Here is a 24,671-nt window from a genome sequence, read left to right as displayed (position 1 = left end):
TATGCCAGTCTTTGATAATATGAATTGTATAGGAACATAATTTCTGCTGCCAAAGACAAGCAATGAAACACAGCATGTCTGATTTGAAGGCTGTTCTGCTTTCTGTGTTGTCTGACTTGGATTATTTCATGGTTTCTGTTTTCTGTAGCTTTGGCTGAACTAGGACACTCATCTCTCCTCTGCAGTTGCTCTGCCTATCTCATCTCTGTTGTGCTCTGTTGCATTGGAGGTAGTGTTCTGCTACAGCATGGTTTCCTTATCAGTAATTTTGCAGTAAATCAAGTAGGAGGAGACTACACTTCCCAGCAAGGTCTAGAATGAGGAATTCATAGCATGTGAATTCCTATAGGATACTGGAAGACATCTGCCTTAAGAGCCTGTCACCAGAGCTGAGACCTTCAAGGCCTAGATAAAGTGCTGCTTCTGTCTCTCCCATACCATGTATATTCTGACCCCTGTTTTACATGATCTGTCACCAGTTTTTCTTTGAGCTGGATTCAGTAGTGAAACCCGTTAGATACGGATAACCTTTATCATTCCTATGTTTCATGTCAGGGCATTCTTCCAGAAGCCTCTGAAAAACAGCTATGACAAAGAAGCCTTTGAATATGGCTATCAATACGCACACCAGAGAACTGTAATTTCAAATTAAAAAGGATTCTTTTGAGCCTTGTCTCTCGGACAGAGCAAGCCTCAAGTTTGTTTTTCATTCTATGCAAGTGGTTTGTATTCTCTAACATGTTTAAAAAGTAATAATAATTTCTACTTTTATGAGATTGTTGTTTGATACACTTCAGAAAACAATTATTTTATCATACTGTAGCATTTTCTTCAAGGATCCCACAGCACTTTAACTATGTTATTGAAGCCCCGGGATAGCCCACTGACATTTCTGTATCTTCTTTTTTGCAGTAAGATGAACTGAGATGAAAGAAGTGCTAGCTATTTGCTAAATGCTAAGCAGTTCCAATCAGATCTAGAAATGCTGACTCTGCAGCTCCTTAATTTAACAGTGTGTTTGCATGCACCTGACTTCTACCCAAATAAATCCTCTAGGACTTTTTTCTCTGACCATGTGTTGTGTGTACACAAACTGCAAAGAAAACACTGCATATTAACTAATATATGCAGTATGTCTTCAACAGTTGTAAAATAGGAAACTGCTGGCTGTGTACTGTAGTTTTGTACTATTTACAGTAAAAATATCTTCAGTATGAACAGCTCTTAAATGCCGTATCATGGGAGAATACAGTAAAGAAGAAACTTCTCCAATAGTCACTCAATACTCTGCATCTCTTCATCAAACCTGGCATTTCTTTCTTTTGTTTCACTGGTGGGAGACAAACTGGATGGGGAGGACCCACTTTACATGCTTGAGGTATAGCAGAACAGTTTCAAATGGGAAAACAACCTCTGCTCTGACAGATCTGTGAGATTCATAAGATGCTCTGCCCACGTGAGGGGAAGAAACGAGAAACCTATAATTAGCCTAAACCTTGTCCTCCTCTGACAGCTGAAGGTCAGTTGAAAGTTGGTGTGAGGGGGAGTGAATGCTCTGCTTTCCCCCCGTCAGGAGTCTCAAGTTCCCCGTTGCACAAGGGGTGAGAGAGGTCATGCTATTTCTGTCTTTCGGTGTCTACTTGTCTGTATCAAGAAACTCCACCACGGCATGAGCTGCCTCAGCTCCCGTGTGGGCTGCTGCTGGATATTGCATGGATTTACAGTGGGGAATATGCAAGCCTGTTGGCTGGACTGAAACATGGCAAAACAGCACTGTGCACTAGAGAGTGCAAATCTTGATGTGATTTCAACCCTTCCTTTTTCTTGTATGCTAGTGATCTTTTCTCATTTTCTTCTCAAGTGGGGTTTCCTTTGTTGTCTTCCCACAGTAGTAGTGGACATACAATGCTATGCATCAATTTGTATTGCATGGCATCTCTAACCATTGTATCAACAGAGTAAAACATAGTAACAGGAAGAAATTTGCTGCTTGTTTTGTTTAAGTGAGTACTCTTCAAGACACTCAAGAATTGGCATAAAATGCCTGGTTTTGACTGTATTTTGTGCATGATTAAGTTGTCCTCCTAGAGGGAGTATCTAAAACATCTATTGTTTATTGGGGATTATCTTAAATTCTTTTCATCCTATGCTTGTGTGTTCTTCTGTAGTATTATTAGTTATTAAGAAAACTGTCTACTACAACCATGTCGTAGTTACTGAGTTTTGTTAATATTGGATACTGTGTTCAGTTCTGGACACCTCAATGCAAAAAGGACACTGAGGTGCTGGAGCAGCTCCAAAGAAGGGCAACAAGGCTTGTGAAGGGCTTGAAGAATATGCCCTATGAGGAGCAAATGAAGGAACTGGAGCTGTTCAGTCTGGGAGGCTGAAGGGAGACTTTATTGCTCTCTTCCAATACCTGTAAGGTGATTGCAGCAAGTGCGGGGTTGGTTTCTTCTCACTGGTGACAGGTGACAGGACGAGGGGAAATAGACTCAAGTTGCACCAGGGGAGGTTCAGATTGGATATCAAAAAGAACTTCTTCACAGAAAGCGTTGTTAAGCACTGGAATAGGCTCTCCAGGGGGTGGTTGAGTCACCATCCCTGGATGTGTTTAAAACTATTTGGATGTTGTGCTCAGGGATATGATTTAGCAGAGGGTTGTTAGAGTTAGGGTAGTATGGTTAGGTTGTGGTTGGACTTGATGATCTTGAAGGTCTTTTCCAACCTGAGCGATTCTATGATTCTACGATCTCTAGAAATTGGACACTGATGTCATGTTTAAAGACAATTCTTGAGAAAAAGACCCACTAAAAAGCTGCTTGTGAGTAGAAAAAAATGGGAAAGTTAACCTCCGAGGATTTATTTTAACAGGACTATGTTTAGTCCAAGTTTCATTTTACGTAAAAATGTAATTTACAGTTCTGCAGCTGTGCTTATGCATTTTCACTCTATGATGTTTGAGACAAAATAATTCAGTGTTGTTAGATTTCTTTCTTTGACTTTGGAGGCCCAGCAGTAATCACTGTAAATTTGCTGAGGTTGAAAGAATTTAGTATTATGTAATGGAAGATAAGAAGTTTGTGTGAGACATTTTAATGTAGTACCAGTTTGAACAGTTTCTTCCTGCGTGACTGTGCCACACTGTGTAGGTGGAATTTTTACTGGGACTTGTTTTAAACTTAATTATATGTTAAAATGAAGTGCACTGGTACTGTCTAGCATTGCCTATAATCCTTTTCCTTGGCAAATGTCACAGAGCAGCAGAAAGGCATGCAGACACTATTCTTAGAGAGACTGCTCTCACAGCTTTTGCTGTGCTTTGCTTTCCCATGTTCCCAGCTCCTCTCAAGCTCCCTGCAGAGATCTTTTTGATTGGTGTGCCATATGCCTATGCTACACCTGTACAAATGTGCACTCCAATGGAGCCTTCTGTTTTCAGTTTGCTTCTGTACCTGTCAGTAAGCTGGAAGCTGGGGACTGCTCTATGAAAATGAAAAAATAACCCATGCAGGTTATTTTATAACCAGCTGCACATCCTCAATTTTTACATACTTTTGAAAGCATACTTTCAACTAGAGACAAACACTCCTGGGTATATACATGCTCTCTTGTACCACTGCACCCCTTTATGATATTGCAGGTGAACTAATTCCAGTTGTTTATTTTCAATCTCATCACTGTTTCTAAGCAAAAATGTCATAGTTGCTCTCCATTTCATCTAGCCAAACTGGGATTCCATATAAGACAACTATGTTTTTCAATAGAGATGCTTCATTTTAGCCCCCCCTATTATGTTTAGCTCTTAGTGGACAGGGAGTAGGTCTTCACCCCATAAAGCTTCATCATCTGTCTGTGCACAGCTGTTTTACGTCAATGCATGTATATTTCTGTGACTACAAGAGAGATGCAGGCATGAGAGGAAAGTGGTCTGCATCTGCTGTGTCCTTAACTGCACCCATTGTCACTTTCAGAGATCAGGTCTGACCACTTCTGCACCTTCCCCCTGGAGTGGGACCAGCCCAGCTTTCTGTTTCAATGCAGAGACAATGCAGAGACCAGCCCAGCTTTCTGTTTCAATGCAAAGACATTAGCTAGTGGAGACATTACAGAAATAAGGCTAGGATGCTTTCTGATGTCCATCAAACTGTGCAAGTGGTGCCCATGCCCAGAGATTTTGAGGGAGCAGTTTGGCAGGTTGTGTCAGGCCATGCGGGGCTGCAGGCCTAGAGAGCCTGGTGAGGTCTTCAGTGGATTCCTGTGTGCCCCATTCTGCTTAGACATGAGCGTAAAATCTTCCTCTGCCTTGGGTAGAAAGGAGTGAGTTTATTTAGGTGATGAGTAGTATTTTCTCATGCAAAACTTGAGAACCAGCGTTGGTTACCATTAGGCCCAAGTCCACATCAGTCTGCAGGAAAATGCAGACTTGGAAGGTTGTTGCTCCCCTCAGAGCTTTTTTCTGCAAAATGGTATCCCTATTTCTCAAAGAGCAAAATAGAGACAGGGACCCTGTGGAGGGGTTTTATTGTTTGCTTTTTTTTTTTTCCCCTTCTTATACTTGGGGGGAGCCTTGTGAAAGCAGGTCAGACAAAGCTTGGGGCTATGGACTTTGATGTTTTTCCCCCTTCCCTGTTACCATTCAACTTTGGGAAAACTCTTTTCAGAACAACTTAAGTTATTTAACTAACCATTTGCTTCACTTCAGCTTTGTGATTCTTTTGTTTTCTGCATGTAAGTATTTCTTTCCTGTAAAGCACACATTGGGACATCCTCCTTTGCCTCTCTTTTCCTAAATTGATGGCAGTCACAACAATTTGGGAGCCATGACAACTCAGAGTCGTGACAGTAATTATGAGAGGTTTTGAAAGAGAATTTGTCGGCAGATGTTGAGGTGCAGCTCCTCCTGCAGCTGTAGCAATTCATTTGCCCATCAAATACCATATCCCCTCCTCACACAGGTGTACACCCAGAGAACTGTACCCAGATATCTTGGGCTGTCTCTCTAGGTGCCACCGTCACTCTTCTTGCTGTCTATTCCATTCTTTGAGGTATCCCTGTCTAGATGCTGGCTGCAGCACCAATTAGGCAGTGATGGTGGTGGACAGAGGTGGGTTTGAGTCCCACTCTGGAGCTGTGTGTCAGGTAGGCTGCAGTATCTGGCATGACCTCTCTGCTCACTGACTAAAGGCACTTGTTTCAGGTTGAGCTGAGAAACGCTTAGACTTCCCTCAAAACCCCATCTTGTTTCTGTCGGCTTGGTTTGGCTAAGGAACAGTGGGGAAAAAGGAAAATCCCAGCACCATTTGCTGTTTGGTTGCACCAGAAGAAAGCCGCCAAAGCAGGCTTGTAAATATTACACACAGTAGTAGGGATCTGACTGATACAGGGAATTTCTCACCCCCCCTGGTGCTGTTTGGATTTACCCACCTGGCTCAGGTTCTACATACAGTTAAGGGTGACAGCACCAGTGCCAGCAGTCCATGACTGTCCCCTTGGATCTTTGCCTGGCCAACTGGTAGTATATATCATGAGCCAGGCCTTCTCTTCCTCCTCCTCCACAACCATGAGCAGGAGGTTGTGGTCCCACCACCAGTGAGGAAAGTGGGTATCAGCCCCATCTGAGGCCTTCTTTGCTTCCTAAGTAGAAACAGAGGGTTTCAGCCTTCCTTTTCTTCAATGGTTGAGGAAATAAAGATATTTTCCTTTTTCTTTTTTTCTTCTTCCTCCCCCTTTTCCTTCCCCCCCTGCCCCAGTCTCTACTTTAGCGGGATGAAGCCAGCTCATTCTGGTGCTGGAAATTTCTAATGGAGAGGAGAGATGAGGAAGAGAAGTATGCTAGCAGGAGGGAGGGTCCCAATGGGTGAAGGAGATAGAGGCAGATTGAAGTTTGTCCACAGTAGAACAATAAGGCTTGCTCACTCCTGTGCATTTCTCTCCTACTTCTTCCTACTTCTAATGTCTGACTCATATCTATCATTACAGTGATACTGTCATTTTCCATTCTCTCACCTTGTCATCCACATGCAAACAAACCATCCAACAGTTTCTGTGACAGAGACCTTTTCAGCTCAGCTCTGGACTAGCTAGCCCCTGCTGCCACTGGCAGGGTTTCTGTGTGAATGCTGTATTTGCAGGCTACGTTCACACACGTCATGCTTTTTTAAGCCAGTAATATCTATTACACTGACAGGGAAATAACATTTTCCCACACACAGACAGAGAACAGGTGCTGCAGATTGTTGTAAAACCTAAATGGACTCATTAAACAGTAACTTCAGAAAAAACTGACTTTAGAAATTTATAAAGCTGTGATTGTTTCTTCTCTTTTCTGTCAGAGATGACAGTTGTTTATTGAAGACTGTTACCAATCTTAGACGGCACTGCTTTTATACTATGAAGCCTCCTGATTACTGATGTACTTCATGAATGCATTCACATTGCTTCAAGGTCCACATGTAAAAGCTTTATATCCAAATTCTTGCAATGGAAACATTCTGGATGAGTCTGATCTGTCACATGCCGCACAGCTCAAGTTAACTCCTTAGTATGTTGCCCTAATTATTGTTTGCTGAAGAGTCTAGAAGGAAATTTATGCAAAATAGATAGTCTTTATAATAACCTCCAAATAAACTTAATGTTCGTGCTGAGCATAAATTGTCAAACAAAAAGCAGAAGTAAAGGAAGGTCAGATGGTCTTAGAATTGAGAGTAACCAGAATCAGGTGTTTCTTTAGCAGGTGAGGTTTTTCCTGCCATGTAAGCTTTTACTTATTCAGCCTAATATAAGACATATATAATTAGCAGTTATATTAAGGAAAGAAGACTGAGCAAAGTGCAGGAATCCATTCAGTTTCTTACTTTGCTTGCTGTTAGTGTGGAACCTATCTACCTCTTCAGATGTTTCTCCTGGGACATGGTGCTTTTGTAATAAAAAGCTTTTTGGTGCAGTGGTTTGGTCCTGTGGGTTGAGAGGACTTTTCAACCCCATTTCTTTACAATTCCTATGTGTTTGCCTTGGAGGACTCTATGGTGATGGGGGGTGTGTGTGTGTGTGTGTATGTGCACTGGAGTGCACTGTGGCTCCAGATTGTCTTTATGTGACAACAGTTTCCCCATGTTGCACTGCACACCACTGGATCATGATGTCCATGTGACCTGAAGTGTGTTAGGATCCCCTTACAGTCAAGCATTCTGTGTTATATTCTTTCCTGGTGATTGGGTTTTTTGTTTTTTCTTTTTTTTTTTTTTATTTGAGAGTCACGATAGTTTAAAACAGTGCTGAGGAAAGCTGTTCGGCCATATATGCTTTTAAAAGGAAAAACAATGCAGGACTCGTGTAAAGTACTCTGTGAAAAGGAAGCTAAATTGAACATGATCTTCAGTCTTGCCTATACTAGGGCTGAAGTTGGGCAACTTTGGACTTGTGAAGAAATTTGAGCATGTGTTCGTCTATAAATTATCTTTTTTAACTGTACTATTTGCCTAAAGCCCAATATTTGCAATATTGAAGCCACATATTCTGATATTGTACAAAATAATGCATATAAAACATCTCTCAGCACATCTAAATGCACACTTGCATATAGAATCATCATACATCTAGGCACTTATCTGCTTCTGTTACTTTCAGAATTATATCGTCTGCCTGCTTGACTACGTACTTTTTAAATGAAATGGGTAAAATCATACTACATATTCTGTTGCACATGCTGATATCCTCTTACTTTCTCATTTCCTTTAAACAGTGATAATGAAAAATGGTGATACAAAATTGAGATGTTTGTTGTCCCCCTCCTCCCCCCAAATGTTAATGTTGACACACAGAACTAGTCTAGCAGAGAAAGCATATTTGGTCCAAGTCATCCTCAGTTGTTTTCTAATTACAGTGACAGTATAAAAATAAAGCAAGCTTACCTCAGCTCAGGAGGCTTATTTCTGCTGTATCCCAGGCAGTTCCCTCTGTTTATTCACTTGAAAAGGGAAAATCCACTTGAATAAAGAAAAAAAAAGGACTTTAAATAATAAGAGAGCAAGGGATTCAAGGAATTCTCATCTGAGCTCCTGATCCACTTGTTCTACTGAATTGCCAAAACCCAGCTCCGGTAAGTAGTAGCTCAGAATGGCTTTTCTCCCTTCGTTTATTCTGTGGGCTGAGACTACAGGAATAAACCTGAGACAGTGCTGCATGGGAGAGACAGCGGGGGGACCTTGGCACGGAGTTGGACCAAACTCTAAATATAGCCCATCCCACTTTCCATGTAGTTCTCTTCATGCACTGAAGGCGGATGACCTTGTCAGAAAACTGACCTCACAGCATGTCACTCTCTACAAAGAGAGGATCTAAAGGAACAGGACTGCAGTGTGAGAGGACAGAAAAGCAATCAGCCATCTGCTTGCAGTACATGAATATAGGTATGAGCTCTATTTTTATGGCAGTTGCAACTGATCGAGTTGTAATGTGCTTTATTTGACCATTTGGACACGTGTGCTGCATGCCAGTTCACAAAAGACTTTTACAGATGAGAGATTGCGTTGTAATTTCTAGTCTTGAATAGAGAGTACTGACATAGATGAATAGCCTGTCGCCTTTCTTCTTTGAAAAATGTTAATTCAGCAAAGTGGGTAGTATTTCTCTTTTATATTCCATTAATCTTCATTCATATGTAAAAGGTTTCTGTCTATTAGAAGATGTTTTCTCTCACTTGCTCCTGTAGTGAGATTTTTGGGAAAATGTTATTTAAATCCATAAATGTATATTCCAGTACTATATAAATTAGAGATGCTAGGGTAACTTGAAAGAGCAGTGCAAGATGCAGTATCTGAGACCAAATGGCTGAGAAATGTTTAGGATATGCAAAGGAGGAAGCAGGAGAATAAGAGGCTTAGAAATATAGCCACTGGGCCTTGGATCTCAACAGATGGGTTATAATCCAGTGAGTTTGCCACTTTAACTCTATGTGGCAATGTGTTCAGGAAATCTTGTTCTTAACCTGAAGGAAAGTTTAATTTTATACGAGTTAATGCAACGCTCTTTCAAATGGACTTGATGTTGCTATGTCACATGAAGACCTGTGAATATAGAAAGGATGGAGAAGTCTGAACAATTCAAAATGCCTTCTTTCACACTTTGTATTGGGTCATCAAGGAGAGTTGGAATAAAAGCTTGTTTGCAATACTGTTCTTTAATGAGATATATTTCTTGGTAGTGACACATAGCTAAGTGTATGCTACGTTATATGCATGCATGCAGTTTTTAATGTTCAGAGAAAACCTGGGAAGATGTCAGGTCTGTGATAACCTTATACCATAGGATTATACATCTGCTAAACATGCACGAGTCAAAAAGGCTCTTGACGTGAGCCAATAATATCAGCGGTCAGTAAAATATCAATGCGTATCTATGAAAAATAATGTAATGTGTGCTGTTAAGTTTTTACAACATGTGCTGTCTATTTTTTATGGAAGCCTACTGTTTTTGGCAAGTTTTGCAATGTAATTTTATCATGATCTATCAGCTTCAAGTCCACAGAGTCAGCCAGACTCTGTGTTACCTTCACAACAAGAACTACAGCTGTGAAGCCACAGCTGCTCCCCAAGACAGTGAGAAGGCAGTAGGAAATATGAGTCTCCCGCAGTATTAAGGGAGACATCACATCTGGGCTGTTCTACATTCCTGGACAAAACTTAATCATGGTCAGATCTAGGCCAGCACCCACTATTGAAGTAGTTTTATGGATTTCTCCCAAGATTTGCTCCCAATTTACCTATTTCCTTTCAATTAACAGAAACAAATGTTTATAGGAGAAAATAATGAATATATAATGAAATAACTTATGAAGGATGGTGGTTGGTTTGTTTTTTTTTGTGGGCTTTTTTTTTTTTTTTTTTTTGAGAAGTTGTGCCTTTTTTTTAGAATGGCTTTTAGATGTATTTCTTCATATGCCTCTTAGGATTGACAGTTACTTCAAACCAGATTTTTGGGATTCTCCTTCATACAGTCATACTTTCTGTAACTTGTCAATTGATTTTTTTCAATGATTAAACCCAAATTCCTAGGCATTTGTAGTTGTTCAAAGATCCCATGGAATGTTTTATAATGTAAGATGTATGAACCACAATGTATAAATGGTCAACTGTATTCTGCTGTATTTTTTTTTTTCCCTATTCCCCAAATTTTCAGAATTAGAGTGTTCTGTTACTATTGCACAGCATTGCTGGCATCCTTTAACTAGTTTCTAAAGTGCCTGTAAGGTATACAAGGCCTGGCATCTGTCAAGAGGAGAACTTTTTACAAGGTTAAGTATTTAATTATTTTCTAATACTCATCCAGTAATATTTTAAACATCCAAAACCCATAGTACTTCTAAACAAGCTAAACAAAATCGTCTCCTGTTTCCTTATCCCTCTAAGAACATGCTTTTATGCTGAAATGGAATTTTAAAGAGATTGTCAGAAGGGTAGTTCTTGAAAGAACAGAAGTAAGAGTAATGAAGAGGCTGCAGTGCCTTCGCTCTTAGTGTCATTGGCTTTGGAGTACTAGAGCAGCCAGCAGAAGTGATGTGCACTCTGTGCTGATGTGTTTCTGTATCTTCAGGCTCCAGGTGCTTGTTTGACAGGCCAGTCGTGAAGAAATTAGGCTGGATGGCAGTCTGTCATTTTCCTAATGTGAAATCTTACTGTTTGCCCTTCATCTACCATGGGTTTTAAAACTACAGTGACTGAAAATGGACGTCAAGTCCTCCTTCCTTACCTCAGTGGTGACATTTTTTGTCATGTGAGACAGGAATGGGATGTCACATTCAGCTCACATCTTGTGGAAGTGTAAGTAGTTTTTACCAGACTAAGTGTGACCTACTACTTTTATACTTGTCCAATCTCTTTCTGTTTTTTGAGTGTGTTTGTCTTATAAGGCAATATGTGATAACAAGAAGGTCAAATTATGAATAGGCTGGGTTGTAGCTGTATTGCAAGCTAAGCCTAACCTTGGTCAGGTGAGTTGGATTCTTCTTCTATACTCACTTGTATGCAAAAGGATTTCCACTGACCTTGACCCCAGACATGCCCTTCATTTTGTATTTTGGTTCACTGCTAGTCAGCAAGTCAAAAACTATCTTTTTGTGGTACCAGTTTTGAATATTAAAGTGTTAAAAATTAGGTAAAGGGAGAAATAAGCTGTGGGAGACTTTTCTTGGCACAGTCTGACAGGTGATTTCATTTGTGTGCTGAATGACTCCCTTAGGTTCTCCTCTTTCATTGTGAGAAAGAGGAGCCCCAGCTGAATGTCCTCTCCTGCAGTTTATCTGTGGTAGATTTCTCAGCTGACCAGGGATGGTGTTCACACATGTTAACATGTTGTTTTTGTAGTACCAACTATTGCCAGTACTTTTAAGATTATACATACTATCTTGCAGGCAGTTTGAAGTAAGTTCTTCCTTGACACAGGCCTACTGAAGTCCTTTTCAGTTTTCAGTAGGACCATGTCTCTTCCTGCTCTGTTGCACGTTGTGTGCCTTTGTGTGCTTCACAAATGCACTGAAAAATACACTTTTTTTAAAGTGCCTCAGCAGGCCAAGTCTGCATTTCAAGGTATGCTCACAGATATGAGGACTTACTGTTGTGCTGTATCAGGACTGTTTTGGAGAAGGAGTTCATTCAGACAAAAAAGGAAGTGCTTAGACCTTGGGGGATAGGGGCTGCTTTGGGGTAATGACGTCACGTCTGGTTATCATGGAGATTGCCTCCATGTTGGACTGAGATAACTTTGTTCTCTGTTTCAGTGGCAGTTAAAAGCCCTCAAAATGAGGGTACCTAACTGCTGGTCACCTGCACCTGAACTTCATTGCTTTTTAACTAATCGGCTTGATAACCATCTCCCTATCCCCCTCCTTTTGTCAAAGAAGAAGCTGTGCTTGGAATACTTCAAAATATTCGAGATGTTAAACCCTTTTTCTTATATAACCAACCCCCTATCCTGTTTCATTGAAAGACTTCATCTGTTTCTTTGGATGTTGGTGGGAGTGATGACTGGGGACATGACACTGAGATTTGTGTTCCTTCTGCCTTGTGTGATGATTATGATGATGGAATGATTTGTTTAGATACTGTCATCGTTACTTTCAGGCCAGCTTTAGTGATCAGCAAAACTTTAGGGGCAAGAAAAATTCAGGCAAATGCATTGACATTAAGATTAATTGATCTGATTCACTGCAAATTTGGTCCAATTTTAAATGACACAAATATGAAAACGTCTGATTTCACAGAATCACACAGAATGACCTGGGTTGGAGGGGACCTCAAGGATCATGTAGTTCCAACCCCCCTGCCTAGCAGGGCCACCAAACATACACCTTTACTAGATCAGGTTGCCCAGAGCCTCGTCCAACCTGGTCTTGAACACCTCCAAGGACGGGGCATCCACAACATCCCTGGGCAGCCTGTTCCAGGACCTAACCACCCTCCTAGTAAAAAACTTCCCCCTAACATCCAACCTAAATCTTCCCTCTTTTAACTTAAAACCATTTCCCCGTGTCCTGCTATTATCAGCCCTTATGAAGAGTTTACTCCCCTCCTGGGAGTAAGTTCCCTTCAGATATTGAAAGGCTGCAATGAGGTCGCCCCGCAACCTTCTCTTCTCCAGGCTGAACAAACCCAACTCCCTCAGCCTGTCCTCATAGGGGAGGTGCTCCAACCCCCTGATCATCTTCGTGGCCCTCCTCTGGACCCTTTCCAAAATCTCCATGTCTTTTTTGTACTGAGGGCTCCACACCTGAACACAGTACTCCAGATGGGGCCTCACAAGAGCAGAGTAGAGAGGGACAATCACCTCCCTATCCCTGCTGACCACCCCTCTCCTGATGGAGCCCAGGATCCCATTTGCTTTCCGGGCTGCCAGAGCGCACTGCTGGCTCATGTTAAGTTTCTCATCTATCAGGACCCCTAGGTCTTTCTCTGCCGAGCTGCTCTCAAGGACAACTCCCCCAGCCTGTACAGGTGCCTGGGGTTCTTCCGGCCCAAGTGCAAAACCTTGCACTTTGCCTTATTGAACCCCATTAGGTTCACCCGAGCCCAGCTTTCCAGCCTGTCAAGGTCCCTCTGAATGGCCTCCATTCCCTCCACCGTATCGACTGCACCACTCAGCTTGGTGTCATCAGCAAACTTGCTGAGGGTGCACTCCATTCCCTCATCGATGTCATTAATAAAGATGTTAAAGAGCACCGGTCCCAAGACAGACCCTTGAGGGACACCGCTCGTTACCGGCCTCCACCTGGACATAGAGCCATTGACCACCACCCTCTGTCTGCGGCCTTTCAACCAATTGCTTATCCATCTAGTTGTCCACCCGTCAAATCCACTTCCCTCCAGTTTGGAGATGAGGATGTGATGGGGGACCATGTCAAAGGCCTTGCTCAGGTCCAGGTAAATGACATCAGTTGCCTTCCCTTCGTCCACCAATGCCGTCACTCCATCATAGAAGGCCACAAGATTAGTTAAGCATGACCTTCCCCTGGTGAAGCCATGCTGGCTATCTAGGATCACGTGCTCGTTCTTTATGTGATCAAGCATATTGTCCAGGAGGATCTGTTCCATAATCTTCCCAGGCACGGAGGTGAGACTCACCGGCCTGTAGTTGCCCGGGTCCTCCCTGATCCCCTTCTTGTAAATGGGAGTGACGTGACCCTTCCTCCAATCGTCCGGGACCTCACCTGACAGCCACGACTTCTCAAATATGATGGAGAGCGGCTCAGCTCAATTGTGCTGTTTTCCCAGACCTTTCTGTCTGCCCCATTCCATTGTTACTTGCAAAGAAAAGGAATCTAAAATGACAGTTAAAAAAAAAAAAAAACGACTTCTGCCCAACACACTTGGCATTTTACTTAGAATCAAGTATTTTTCAATCTGCTGACTTTAAAGCTGGAAGCCCAAGAAGTGCTTTTTCCCTAGATTAAGTGATACAGACAGTACCGTTTAATTGACCAATAAATAAAAACATAACCTGCAAAGCAGCCTGAAATTATTCCATCATAGCATGCCCAAATTGAATGAACCATGCTCACTGACAGAGTAATGTCAAGGACACATTTTCCTTCAATATGCTTGAAACTAGAAAGAGAGAATAGCAAACATAAAACCTATTTCTGCAACATCCTTGATGTTTTTTAAAAATTGAAAACATAAGTCCTATTTAAAGTTTAGTTTTAGATATAAGGTAATTTTAGAGCAGTCAGGGGAGGAAGGAAGTCAAGGGTGGAAAAAGGGGGAGGAATGAAGTTTGTAAAAATAAATTACATACAAGCTTTGTTTTCCTATATGCAATTCTGGATTAGCATTGATATATAACACTGGTGGGAGCAAAAGGGAGAATGCAGGAATTTCTGTAGCAGTTCAGACCTGTGGGCTCTTCTAGTCCAGAATACATCTCTGTCTGTGGACAGTGCCAGATACTTCAAATAAAAATTGAACGAGTCTCCCTCGCGGATGCAGTTTTCCTCCAAATTCTAGGGTAGAGATAAGTTTAACTAAAAGAAATGAACTTTTCCTATAGTGCCTTGTTTCGCTGGAGGTCTTCTGGATGCCAAAGAAATGTCTGATCTCACTGAGCTTCCAGGTTTGAAAAAAAAAATATCCCAAACTAATAGAAAGTATTCTCTCAGGTGTCTTTGTGTACATAAGCAAAATAATATATATATATATATATTTTTTTTCCAGTCAGTTAAGCTCAGTCCTTAAAAGAATGAATTATTCATATTTGTGGTCACTGTAACTCCTGTATTCACCACTTCATACTAGCAGAATGGCACTGTGGAAGTTGAAAGTGTCAATAATGACAAGATACAACAGCAAGCACCAACTGTATGTGCTAGCTAGTATGAACAAAATTGCATTCACATAAAAGCAATGTATTGTTACCTCCTATATCATTAAAGCTTCATCTGCTTTTAAAATAGTGGAATAAAGGACAAAGCAAATATGCATTCTTTGTGGAGATAATTGTTAATAAAGTAGATATTTAAAGGGAATCTATTAAATTATCAAAATGTCTGAGTGCTTCTTTATGTATGTGTATGTATTTGTCTACATGCTTCTGCATTAATGCATGTGTACATATACATTCAGTATGCCTACTGATGCACTGAGACATGGGTACATATATTGAATTTGTAAGTTAAAAATCCTTACACTGAATCAGTTTAAATACTGTGATCATTATCATAAATGAGAGTCTATTCATGGCAAGGGGTATTAAGTGTAAATGTTTTTTCCATCTCAGCATGGTTCAAAGTAAAATGAAATATAACTATCTAATGACTGGGAAGCCTGTTAGTGTGTGCCATAGTGCTGACGGATAATGTGGGAGAGAAACACAAATTCCAGAGCTCTTCACCTTTTTATTTATATCAAGAGCATTACACAATCGTTCAGGCTTTGGTGACCTTGTGGTTCCATAATGTCTGCCCATTACAGGAAAGCAGATGCAAGAGATTGCTGTGCTGAATAGCATTGCCCCTTCAGCAGTGTGTTCCAGGAGTGCCTGCCCGCTCATTTGCACAAGAGAGATAAAAGTCAATATTGTATTAATCAATTAGCTTCTGCCTTTGTGTCAACTGTTTATTAAGGAAGGATTTGTCCTCTCTTCTTTTTGAACATAGAACAGTCTCCTGGGTAGCTTCACACCTCAGAGCTGGGCAAGCAGTGCTGCTGATGTGGGTGTGTTTGAAATCTGAGCTGGATACCTCTACTTTTATTCACGTTGAATTATGTTTTATTTTGTGGATAACCTCACTGACTTCAAGGTAACTATCTGTATAGGGAGATGCACTGCTTAACGTGAGCAAGAATGGCAGGGTCTGGCCTGTGGGACTTGAATGTCTAGAACAAAACCCTCCTGTCATACAGGAGTTGACGCAGTGTCACAGACTATCACAGCTTAAAGCAAGCTACCACCTCAGCTGGGACATGCATGACTGTCAATGAAACAGACAAAAAAAATACTGCTTGTATGAAGTAAAATAATCCAGTTCTGCAGAAAGATGCACAAACTGGAACACTTTTGCAGATGTTTGATGAGTTTGGAGCTGGACATTGGATTCCTCTTTTTTTGTTCCCAGCTGATAGCGGAGGAGGACGTTGCATCATGAAGTGCAGCCCGTAACTCAGATGGGCAGTGAACAGGTGGCACATTGTTTTTCTATTCATATCATGGAAACCATTTGTCCAGTTTTAAGTTGCTATTACCAGCAGTGTATCTTTTAGTTATGAGAAAGAGAAGAGGTTATTTAAAACTTAGGCTGCCCCTGTTTGCCTTTCGGAACATGCCAAGTGGGTTTTAAAAGAGGAATGCCTAAAGATCCCAGACATTTTTCCATTAGTTGTTTAATGCTGCTCTCATTTATTTCCAGTGTGGAGTGAATAGGTTAGGAAAGAGCTGTCTCAGCAATTCAATTCAATGAGACATGCATGGATATACTTAGAAATGGCGTTTGAGGCTCAAGTGGGGATGAGCAAGGACAAAGAGGGGGACTAGTTCTTATCTCCTGGGTGTTCTTCTTTTTTATGATCTATATACAGCCTTCTTGGATGTAGCACAGCCAGGACTTCAAGGCTGCAGAGCTGGTATGTGTAAAAGGTGACATCTCTCAAGCATCTCTTCAAGTCATGTCAGAAGAGACAGACAAATTCCATATGAAAGTCTCCAATGGACCCTCATACTTAGAAGCTGCTCTACCAAAATACAGCATAAACAATTTGCTGGGGAAAGGGCGACATGGAAGGAAACAAGGGCTTGATCAAGCAGAGCAATAACACTAAGATAACACTAAGTGACCAAGACGCGTTTTGAACTTTCAAGAGTATGAAGGATGATACAATTTTTGAGCTTTTTCTCATGAATTATCATACCCGAGACTCCATAGTGACAAAAGATTCACATGCTCAGAGACTTTGGAGGGGGATGACCATGGGGAGGAAGGTGTTGCTGTGCAGAGAGATATTTGGTAGAGGAGCATCAGGCTCCTTGGGAGGAGAGAAAGTAAAATCCGAGTCAGTAGCCACAGATACTTGAGCTCTACCATAAGAAAGAAATCTTCAAATTTGTATCTTCACCTGCTGTCCTGTGTACAGAGTAGATACGTTTGTGGGGCATATTAATAATGCACTTATAATAATTTATATTGGAGTAAGCCCATGTCACCATTGATAAAATTGAATGAAAAAAATGAAAAATAAAAAATAAGAGTAGGCTTTGGAATGCTTTCTCCTTTTTAAATCTAGTAGCTAATAAACTTTCCCAGAGAATCTTATTCCTTCAGCTGATGTCTGATGGATGCTTTTGGAACAGAAACAGCCATGTTCCAGCAAAAGTGGCTGTAGTACTACTGGGGAGAGGCAGTCAGTCTTCTTGCTCATGGTCTAAATGGCAGCTCAGTAATTCAGTCAATCTGACTCTGTTCCTTCCCTTAGAGGACAGGACTTTGCTGCTATGTAAGGGACACTTGATGTTACAGCTAGCCTATGGCAGGGGCTAACATGAGGGACATCTGCCATGAGCAACTTGCCTTACATGGGGTCTTATGCTTTTGTGGTCATAGACTGTTCACAATTTTTTTTTCTCTGATGCCACTGTCTTTCTAAACCTATTGCAGTTTGCCAAGAATCTGATCTATAGCAAATGAGATCTCATGATAAACGACATCCAACCTGCTAAAACGTTCACTGATTTTCTCTGATTGCTAGCTTTAAGTTCTCAAACTTTTAAAAACTCTTAAAAGCTGTCCTAACTCCATTTTAGGATGCTGACTGTGACTCAAGCTTTTCAAAGTGTGATAAGAAATGACAGTTGCAAGACAGCATTTTCTAGGCAGTTTTATATATGGAGTTTGTTACCACTATGGATTTTAGAAGCTATGGCCATTGTTGATTTTGTGTCACTCATGTCCTCTGGCCTTCTTTTTATTCTGCTAACTGCTAGTGATTGCACAGACATTATATAATAATCAGTAGTCAGATCTTCCATACTTTGTGTGATGCTTATGGAATTTTACTCTTCCTATTCAAAATAAATAACTTTATCTTTGAACTGGCAGCTTCCAACTTCAGCATATGGGAAGTCTGAAGAATCACTAAATCCAGCAAAGGGGAAGGAAAGGTTCAAATATTCCAGATAAAGGAATTCTAATTATTCAGTTAAATAGATGATGTGTCCATGTGTATAGTTTTTTTTCCCCCAAAGTACTCTGTAGGCAAAACAGGTGAATAAGAATATGAGTGGAAACATTCTAATTTCAATAGTTTTTGTTCAGAACATAAGAATTTCTTATAGTTGTGGACATTTTCCTTAAACTGTGGGAATGGTGCCTTTACCTTAAAATGTGCTTAAAGAAAATGTTTACATATATTTTTAAACAGTAGGAGATTATGCAGATCTTAGAATTCTTCCTCTTGCAGATAATTAAGTGTCAGTGAGGCATTCTGAACTTCTAGATGGAGGTTGGGCTGTTTTGTTATTTGTGTGTGTGTGTGTGTATTGGTGAGAGGCATTTTTCTCTTCCTCCATCTGCAAGACTTCTGCTTGTAGACGGAGATGACTTACTCCAAAAGGAGAATCAGCACATTTAACGGGAATTATGTATCTTCTCAGTGATCCAACAGCTGTAACTACATAAGTACAGAGCTGTGGATCCAAGATCATATTTAACTTGTTCAGGAATAACGCAGAGAGATATCATGGAGTTTGAGGTGCTGGAGCTCTTCAGAAACATCTTCTTTCAGTGTTCACTGCAGGTTTATTTCACGTGGGTTTATGGATAGATTACACATTTCTACCTGTGATGGTAGCTGCAGATGGCACTGACTGCGCAGATTCCCAGAAGGATACAGAAATATCTCCTGCAAGATCAAGCATTTTGAAGAGGAAGCAAAAACTGGGACTTCTCCTAAAATACATTTCAAATACTAGTTTTCTAAAATGATAAAAATTTCCATTCCAGCTGTACTTACTGCTAATCTTAAGGTTATATGATTTTGAAAAGATTGCAGTTGAAGATCTTTCTCCTATTTTTGAATGCAAAATTAGAAGATGAGTGAAAAACATAAATGAAAGCTCCATATTTTTTTTTTTCCTCAGATGCTTTGGATGATGAAGCAATTGAGAAACCAAGTGATGAGACAGCAATACATAAAGGTCCTGATTCCAAACCTGCCGTGACAAAGAAAAGAAAGCAGGTATGTAAGTTTAGCAGTTGTGCAGACCATAGAGATGATATTGCATAGTGAAATGCAATCCCTACTGATTCACTATAAAAGGATGATTTTCTTCACCTTTTGCCTTATCTGATCATATGATAGGATTTTTATTTTTTTTAAATTATTTTTGCACTGTTTGGAAGTGGTCTCTAAGTACATTTTGATAATAGATTTTGTTTGATGCCACGATTGTCTCCAATTAAGAGGATGCCTAGTGATAAATGCCTGAGTGGTGCTACCATGTCCTTCTCCTTTTTCTTTTCCCTTTCCTTGCACACAGAAAGTCCTGAAAGCTGTGTCTTAAATGTTATTCTGCTTTACATAGAATATACCCGGGAAATGGCAGCAAAGTCTTTGGCAGTCAGCATCGCCGTAGCAAGAAAGAATCATCTAGACCTCAGCTCATTTCAAGGAATCTCTTGTTTGAAAGTTAATTTCTTCTGCCTTCTGTGTCATTGAGGGGAATAGACTGAATGGCTGTTGCTAAAATGACATTGGAGACTCTCTCTCCTTGAGGGTATGGATATTAATTTAGACCCTAGGTCAGTAGTAAATTCACTGTATGATGCCTAGCCAATAGCCCAAGTGAAAATCCTTTGTAACGCTGTTCTTTGTTTAGTAACAGAGAAGTGTAAGCAATGCAGTAGTACTTACTATGCTCTTGGTGTCTTTCCAAGGAGACCAAAGGTGAAATGAATCAAATGTCTCAACTGATTCCACATTTTGATCAGGAAAGAGAAAACTAAGTAACACAGGAGAAATCCTTTGTACATGCCCTATCTGAATATCAAATGCAAGGAATTCAACTCAGTGAGGATGCCTATGGATCTGTTTGTTGTTGTTTTTTGTTGCTTTTTTTTTATCACAACTACATTCACTTATGCATTTAGAACAAAGTTAAGATGTTTTTTTGGAGGAGTTGCTTTGCCCATTCTGTGAGAACATTAGAAAGGATGTCTGACACAGATTACCCTGCTGAGGAGGGCTGGGTCTGCTCAGCTGCAGTAGGCCTCCTGCCACAACTCTTTTGGTAACATAAAGAACATCGGTCTGTATTTTGGAACATGGTAAGTTGATGTTTAACAATAAAACTCCTGGAGGCAATGATTTTTCGAAGCTCAGTTGCCTGTTGTTGCATATTTTTTAGAACAAAACTCTTGCAAAGTTTGGGTCTACGAGCTTTCTCTAAAGAAAAACTAGTAGTTCCGTAGTTCTAGTGCTCCTAACAATCTATCCTACTCCCTCATTTCTGCCTTATTCACAGGCTGGAAGCTATTCTGCAGTGGTCTTGGCATGTTAAAGCCAGTCAGGAGACAACCATGCAGAATTATGAACATTTATGTTTCCAGTCTGCAGACTGTCCACAGAGTTGCAATAAGATGAATAATTTGTCTCCAATCTGAATGGAGCATTGATGTGTTTACTTTGTCACAGGCTCCAAAAGTCAGAGTACATGGCTGACCTAGAATGTAAACTTTCACACACATGCAAGAATGTTTTCACTTTACATTTGAATTTCCAGTAACTTGGCAACTTGTTAAGAAAAAAGTTGTGTTAGAAATATAATACAGGAAATATTTTATGTTCTGTCTATGATTAACAAACAAGGAATTTATGACATTTTAGTTCATAAATCAGTGGTCTCAGCATAAATTTCCTGTTTTCTGCATTTTAAGAACTTCCATATAAAAATAGCATAAAAACACAGAGCACAGGGGAGCCATGTCAAAAACCAGCAGGTTGTCTGCTTTGTGTCTTGCATAAGAAAAGCATGTAAATGACTTTTTCCTAAGGGTGCTATGCAAACAACTATTGCATGAGTAGGTAGGCAGCTAATATTTGGTTAAGGGTCAGAAGTTCAGTTAGATCAGATACTTAAATATTTTAGGCTACAGATCATCAAAGACACGTAGATTTACAGCCATTCACCACCATGAAGTTTATTTTTCTCTAATGTCTGAACAGGACTTGCTAACAGCGTGCCATGCCTAAATACCTATGTTGCTGTAAAGAAGGGATTTTTGAGTCCTAACATGATTTTCTGAGGAAGCAAGCCTGCTGCAAGCCTGCTGTTTGCTTCACTTGCAGTTGAAAGAGAGGGCTATACACTGTCATCAGAGAAGAAACCATTCCGTGATACTTTTAAGCATTTGAATGAAAGGCTTCCAGTCAGAAAATTTTATTTCTCTGTTATTTTTATTCCTTCTTTACATATATACTGGTTGGGAGCATGCATGGAGTTTTGGAGATTTATATAAAACAGTTCACACAGCATGTGAAGGAAGAAATGGGCTCAAAGTGAACAAGGCTTTTTTCTTTATACTGAAAGGGTCATAAATAGCGATGATGTTATCTAGGATAAGGATCCATCATATTCTTTGCAGAGAAAGAGATTCAGGTTGGCCCTTTTTTAGCTTTTCGGTTTCTTGGTAGTATCTCATGACTAAATCAATCCAAAGGCTTGTTCTCTGCATAAAATCTTATGTCAAACATGGAATTTATGACAATAACACCTGGCAAGTTGTCTTCAAGTGTCTGTGGACAGCTGGAATACGTAAGGATAGATCAGGAACTTAAGGCATAAGGTAGCTCTGCTTCAGTCTCAATGTCTGGGAATGCTAACGGCAGGGCTAGGAACAAAGAAATGTATGGGTTCTTCTTATAAGCACTAGAATCTGAGACAGGAGAGAGATATTAATATATATATTTATATATATATATATAAAACACAAAACGTTAACCCTGAAACGCTTTTTCTAAATGAAGTGAGTTTGTTCTTGCAGTCAGTTCTTTGATTATTCCTGACAAAACAGTGGGGACAAATCTTTACTTGTTATGGCAAGATACTGTCCCTGTCACAAGTTCTTATTGATCCAGGCTGTTATATATTCCAGCCCTAACTGTCAAGTGCTTTGCTGGCTCTGTTTAGTCCCCACCCACATCTGCTTTGGTAATTCCTCAGTATCATTTCAAGCCTCAGACAGTTTCAGAGCCACTTTTATACATAACTACTACTTCAGCAAGTGCATGACTCTATCACACAGCACAGAAAACAGGAGCAATCAATAGGTCATTTGTTTGTGAGGAGCGTGGTGGTTCCCTTGTTGCTGTATCTGAGTTATCAGGGGAAGTGGGGAAGATAGGAAAGTGGTTATGGAGAGGCACAGACATGCTGGCCAGCCTCGTGTAGAACAAGTGATTATGAAGGGCCCTCCTGCTGTGACAGCAGCACAGGAAGCACTCAAAGGGGCTCAGCTGTTCTGAGCCTCTATTAATTTTTCTCTGGCCCTGCTGTAGGTGCCCTAAAAAGGGAATGAAGGAGCAGCTTCTCTGGCTTTTGACCAGACTCTCTTCTGCTCTTTCTCTTCCTCCAGGCCCACCCCAGGGAGCACTGCTGGACCCTGAGTTTTTAATGTTTCTTGTGATGAGTCTTCTTCACTATTTCTTACAGAAGCAGATTTTTCCAGCTGAATGCATCCTAGTATCGGGGATTTCTTTCTTGAAGCTGATTTTCCCCTTGCACTTTGGCAAATCACTTATTAAGTTAAAAAGATTTATATGCAGACTCATTTGTGTTACCAGAAAGTGGACATCCCTCAGAAGGAAAGAGAATTGCTACGCTTGTAAACCTGTGCCTTATTCCTTCTGGTTTGTCTTTCAGACAAATCCTAACCTTTGCTTATGTGAGCAGACACTCTTACAAATGGATCACTTCAGCCTGCTTGCTCAGGCGCAGAAGTGGGTTAATAATTGCAACATGTGTTGGATGAAGATTATTCTGAAATGCAACATGTATTTTTCTTACGCATATTTGACCCTGTCTGCTATGAGGAGGCAAAGAAAGAATGGAGCAGAACAAATTTGAAACACGTTTTCCTAAATTTTGCTTTGCAAATGTCAAAGGAAATTCAGAGCATTGATATTTTCCATTTATTGTCACTCAGTTCCATGGTATCTTGCACCATCTGAAAGCTTGCACGAGGCTGGTTGTTTTAAGGTGTTATTGGAAAAACTTAGAAAAATGATCATGCACAATAATAGAGATTAAAAGTATATGGTTGTTGAAATACTTCCTTCATGTTTTCCTTTTTTCTTTCGAATTTATCAAAGCTGCTTTTCACCATCTTCGGGAAGCATGTCTACAACCTGTGTGTTTCAGAGTTCTGTTCTTTTATTCTTCTCTTGGTTACAACAACATAAATCTCAATTCCAAAATTACTCCAGATACAGGGCACTGTAAAAAATTGAACCTTTCTACAGATAGGAAGGTTTGGTTTTGTTTTTTTCCCTTACCTAGCATTCCTGTATTTTCTCTTGCCTCCCTGTGGTGATGTTTTTTTTTTTTTTTCCCCAGGTGATCAGATATCTAATACTTAAACTTTCTTTTTTACTTCTTTTTAAAATGTGTTTTGCAGCCTACAGAGTGTTTTCTAAGTCAGCCTGAAGAAACACCAGGGAGCACTTTAAAAGCAAAGAAGCGAAAGAAGGTATGAAAGCCCTAATGTGTACCTAGGGACTGGGCAGTGGGTGTGCCTGCTGTTGTGGGATTCCAAATTGGGTCAACCTTGTTGCTGTGTGAAGGTATATAGTGTTGCAGCCTTTATTTTAGAGAAGAATAAAAATTCCCACTCCTATGACTTGACTCAAATTATCCATTCATTACATGAACTGAACTGCAGAATTATGCCTACGCTCCTCTGAAGGGTTGTGTGTTATTTATACCCACCTTGCAGGTGTGGCACACCAGGAAAATGAAACTATCAAAGAAAGATGGCAATTCAGTTTCTGCAAAATCTGCCCTGATTCAGCTGTGTGAACAGGCTCCAGCATCCTTTGCACCAAGAACTGCCCTTGTTCCCTCTTCTCCTGGCATAAGTATATAAATAAATACTCTGGGCTGACCGTCTGGCTGCGCTCCATCCTCACTCAACAACAAACACAGTCTGCTGGCTAGATGGAAATAATATGGCACTAGGCAAGTTAATTGTCTTTTGGGACAGCCTGTGTTAAGTACTTGGCTCCCTCACAAGGCAGAGGTGGCTTTTTTGTGTTATGTCAGGACTCTTAATCAGCCAGTGAATGGGTAGAGTTGAATTTAGCTTTAAAAGCAGCTCTGGCAGAAGTGACCATGGAGCTGGATCCACTTCTGCCGAGTGAAAGCATTCCACAGCAGAGAATGGTGCACCAGCCCTAGGAAAAAGACCCCGTTCCTAGGCAAACAACAAGCATTTGGTTATATCTGATTCTCTGAGGCTAGGCCTCTGAAATGATGTACACAACCTGTTAGCAAATGCATCAGGAAATATTTGTCAGATTGATCCATTGTTTCCAAGCAAACTCTTCTCACCAAATAGAAGGAGGGGAGTGGGGAAACAAACAAACAACAAAAAGAAAGAAAAAAAGAAAAACACAAAAAAACACCTTTGCTTTTAA

At 40.5% G+C, this 24,671-nt stretch overlaps 2 protein-coding genes across 7 annotated transcripts in view; one reads left to right on the top strand and one right to left on the bottom strand.

Annotated features, from left to right (window-relative positions):
- The window catches only part of FILIP1L (filamin A interacting protein 1 like), a 194,920-nt gene extending 186,880 nt beyond the window's left edge, over nt 1-8,040 (bottom strand). Inside the window, exon 1 of one of the 2 annotated variants that reach the window (XM_090151168.1) lies at nt 7,914-8,040. The gene's annotated coding sequence lies outside the window, so the exon portion shown is untranslated. The remainder of the gene's footprint in view (nt 1-7,913) is intronic. The other variant, XM_090151156.1, reaches the window with a different exon arrangement.
- The window catches only part of CMSS1 (cms1 ribosomal small subunit homolog), a 228,872-nt gene that overhangs the window by 190,812 nt on the left and 13,389 nt on the right, over nt 1-24,671 (top strand). For 4 of the 5 annotated variants that reach the window (XM_090151369.1, XM_090151375.1, XM_090151385.1 and 1 more), the window contains 2 exons: nt 19,120-19,217; nt 23,654-23,725. In XM_090151369.1, coding sequence (XP_090007495.1) covers nt 19,120-19,217; nt 23,654-23,725 — 170 coding nt within the window. Of the gene's footprint in view, nt 1-8,261; nt 8,412-19,119; nt 19,218-23,653; nt 23,726-24,671 lie in introns of those variants that run through there. The other variant, XM_090151382.1, reaches the window with a different exon arrangement.

The sequence above is a fragment of the Phasianus colchicus genome, chromosome 1 (genome assembly GCF_987193195.1).
Source record: "Phasianus colchicus chromosome 1, bPhaCol1.hap1.1, whole genome shotgun sequence".
Taxonomy (NCBI): Eukaryota; Metazoa; Chordata; class Aves; order Galliformes; family Phasianidae; genus Phasianus; species Phasianus colchicus.
The sequence above is the reverse complement of the archived record's forward strand: the minus strand, read 5'-3'. Positions and strand labels throughout refer to the sequence as shown.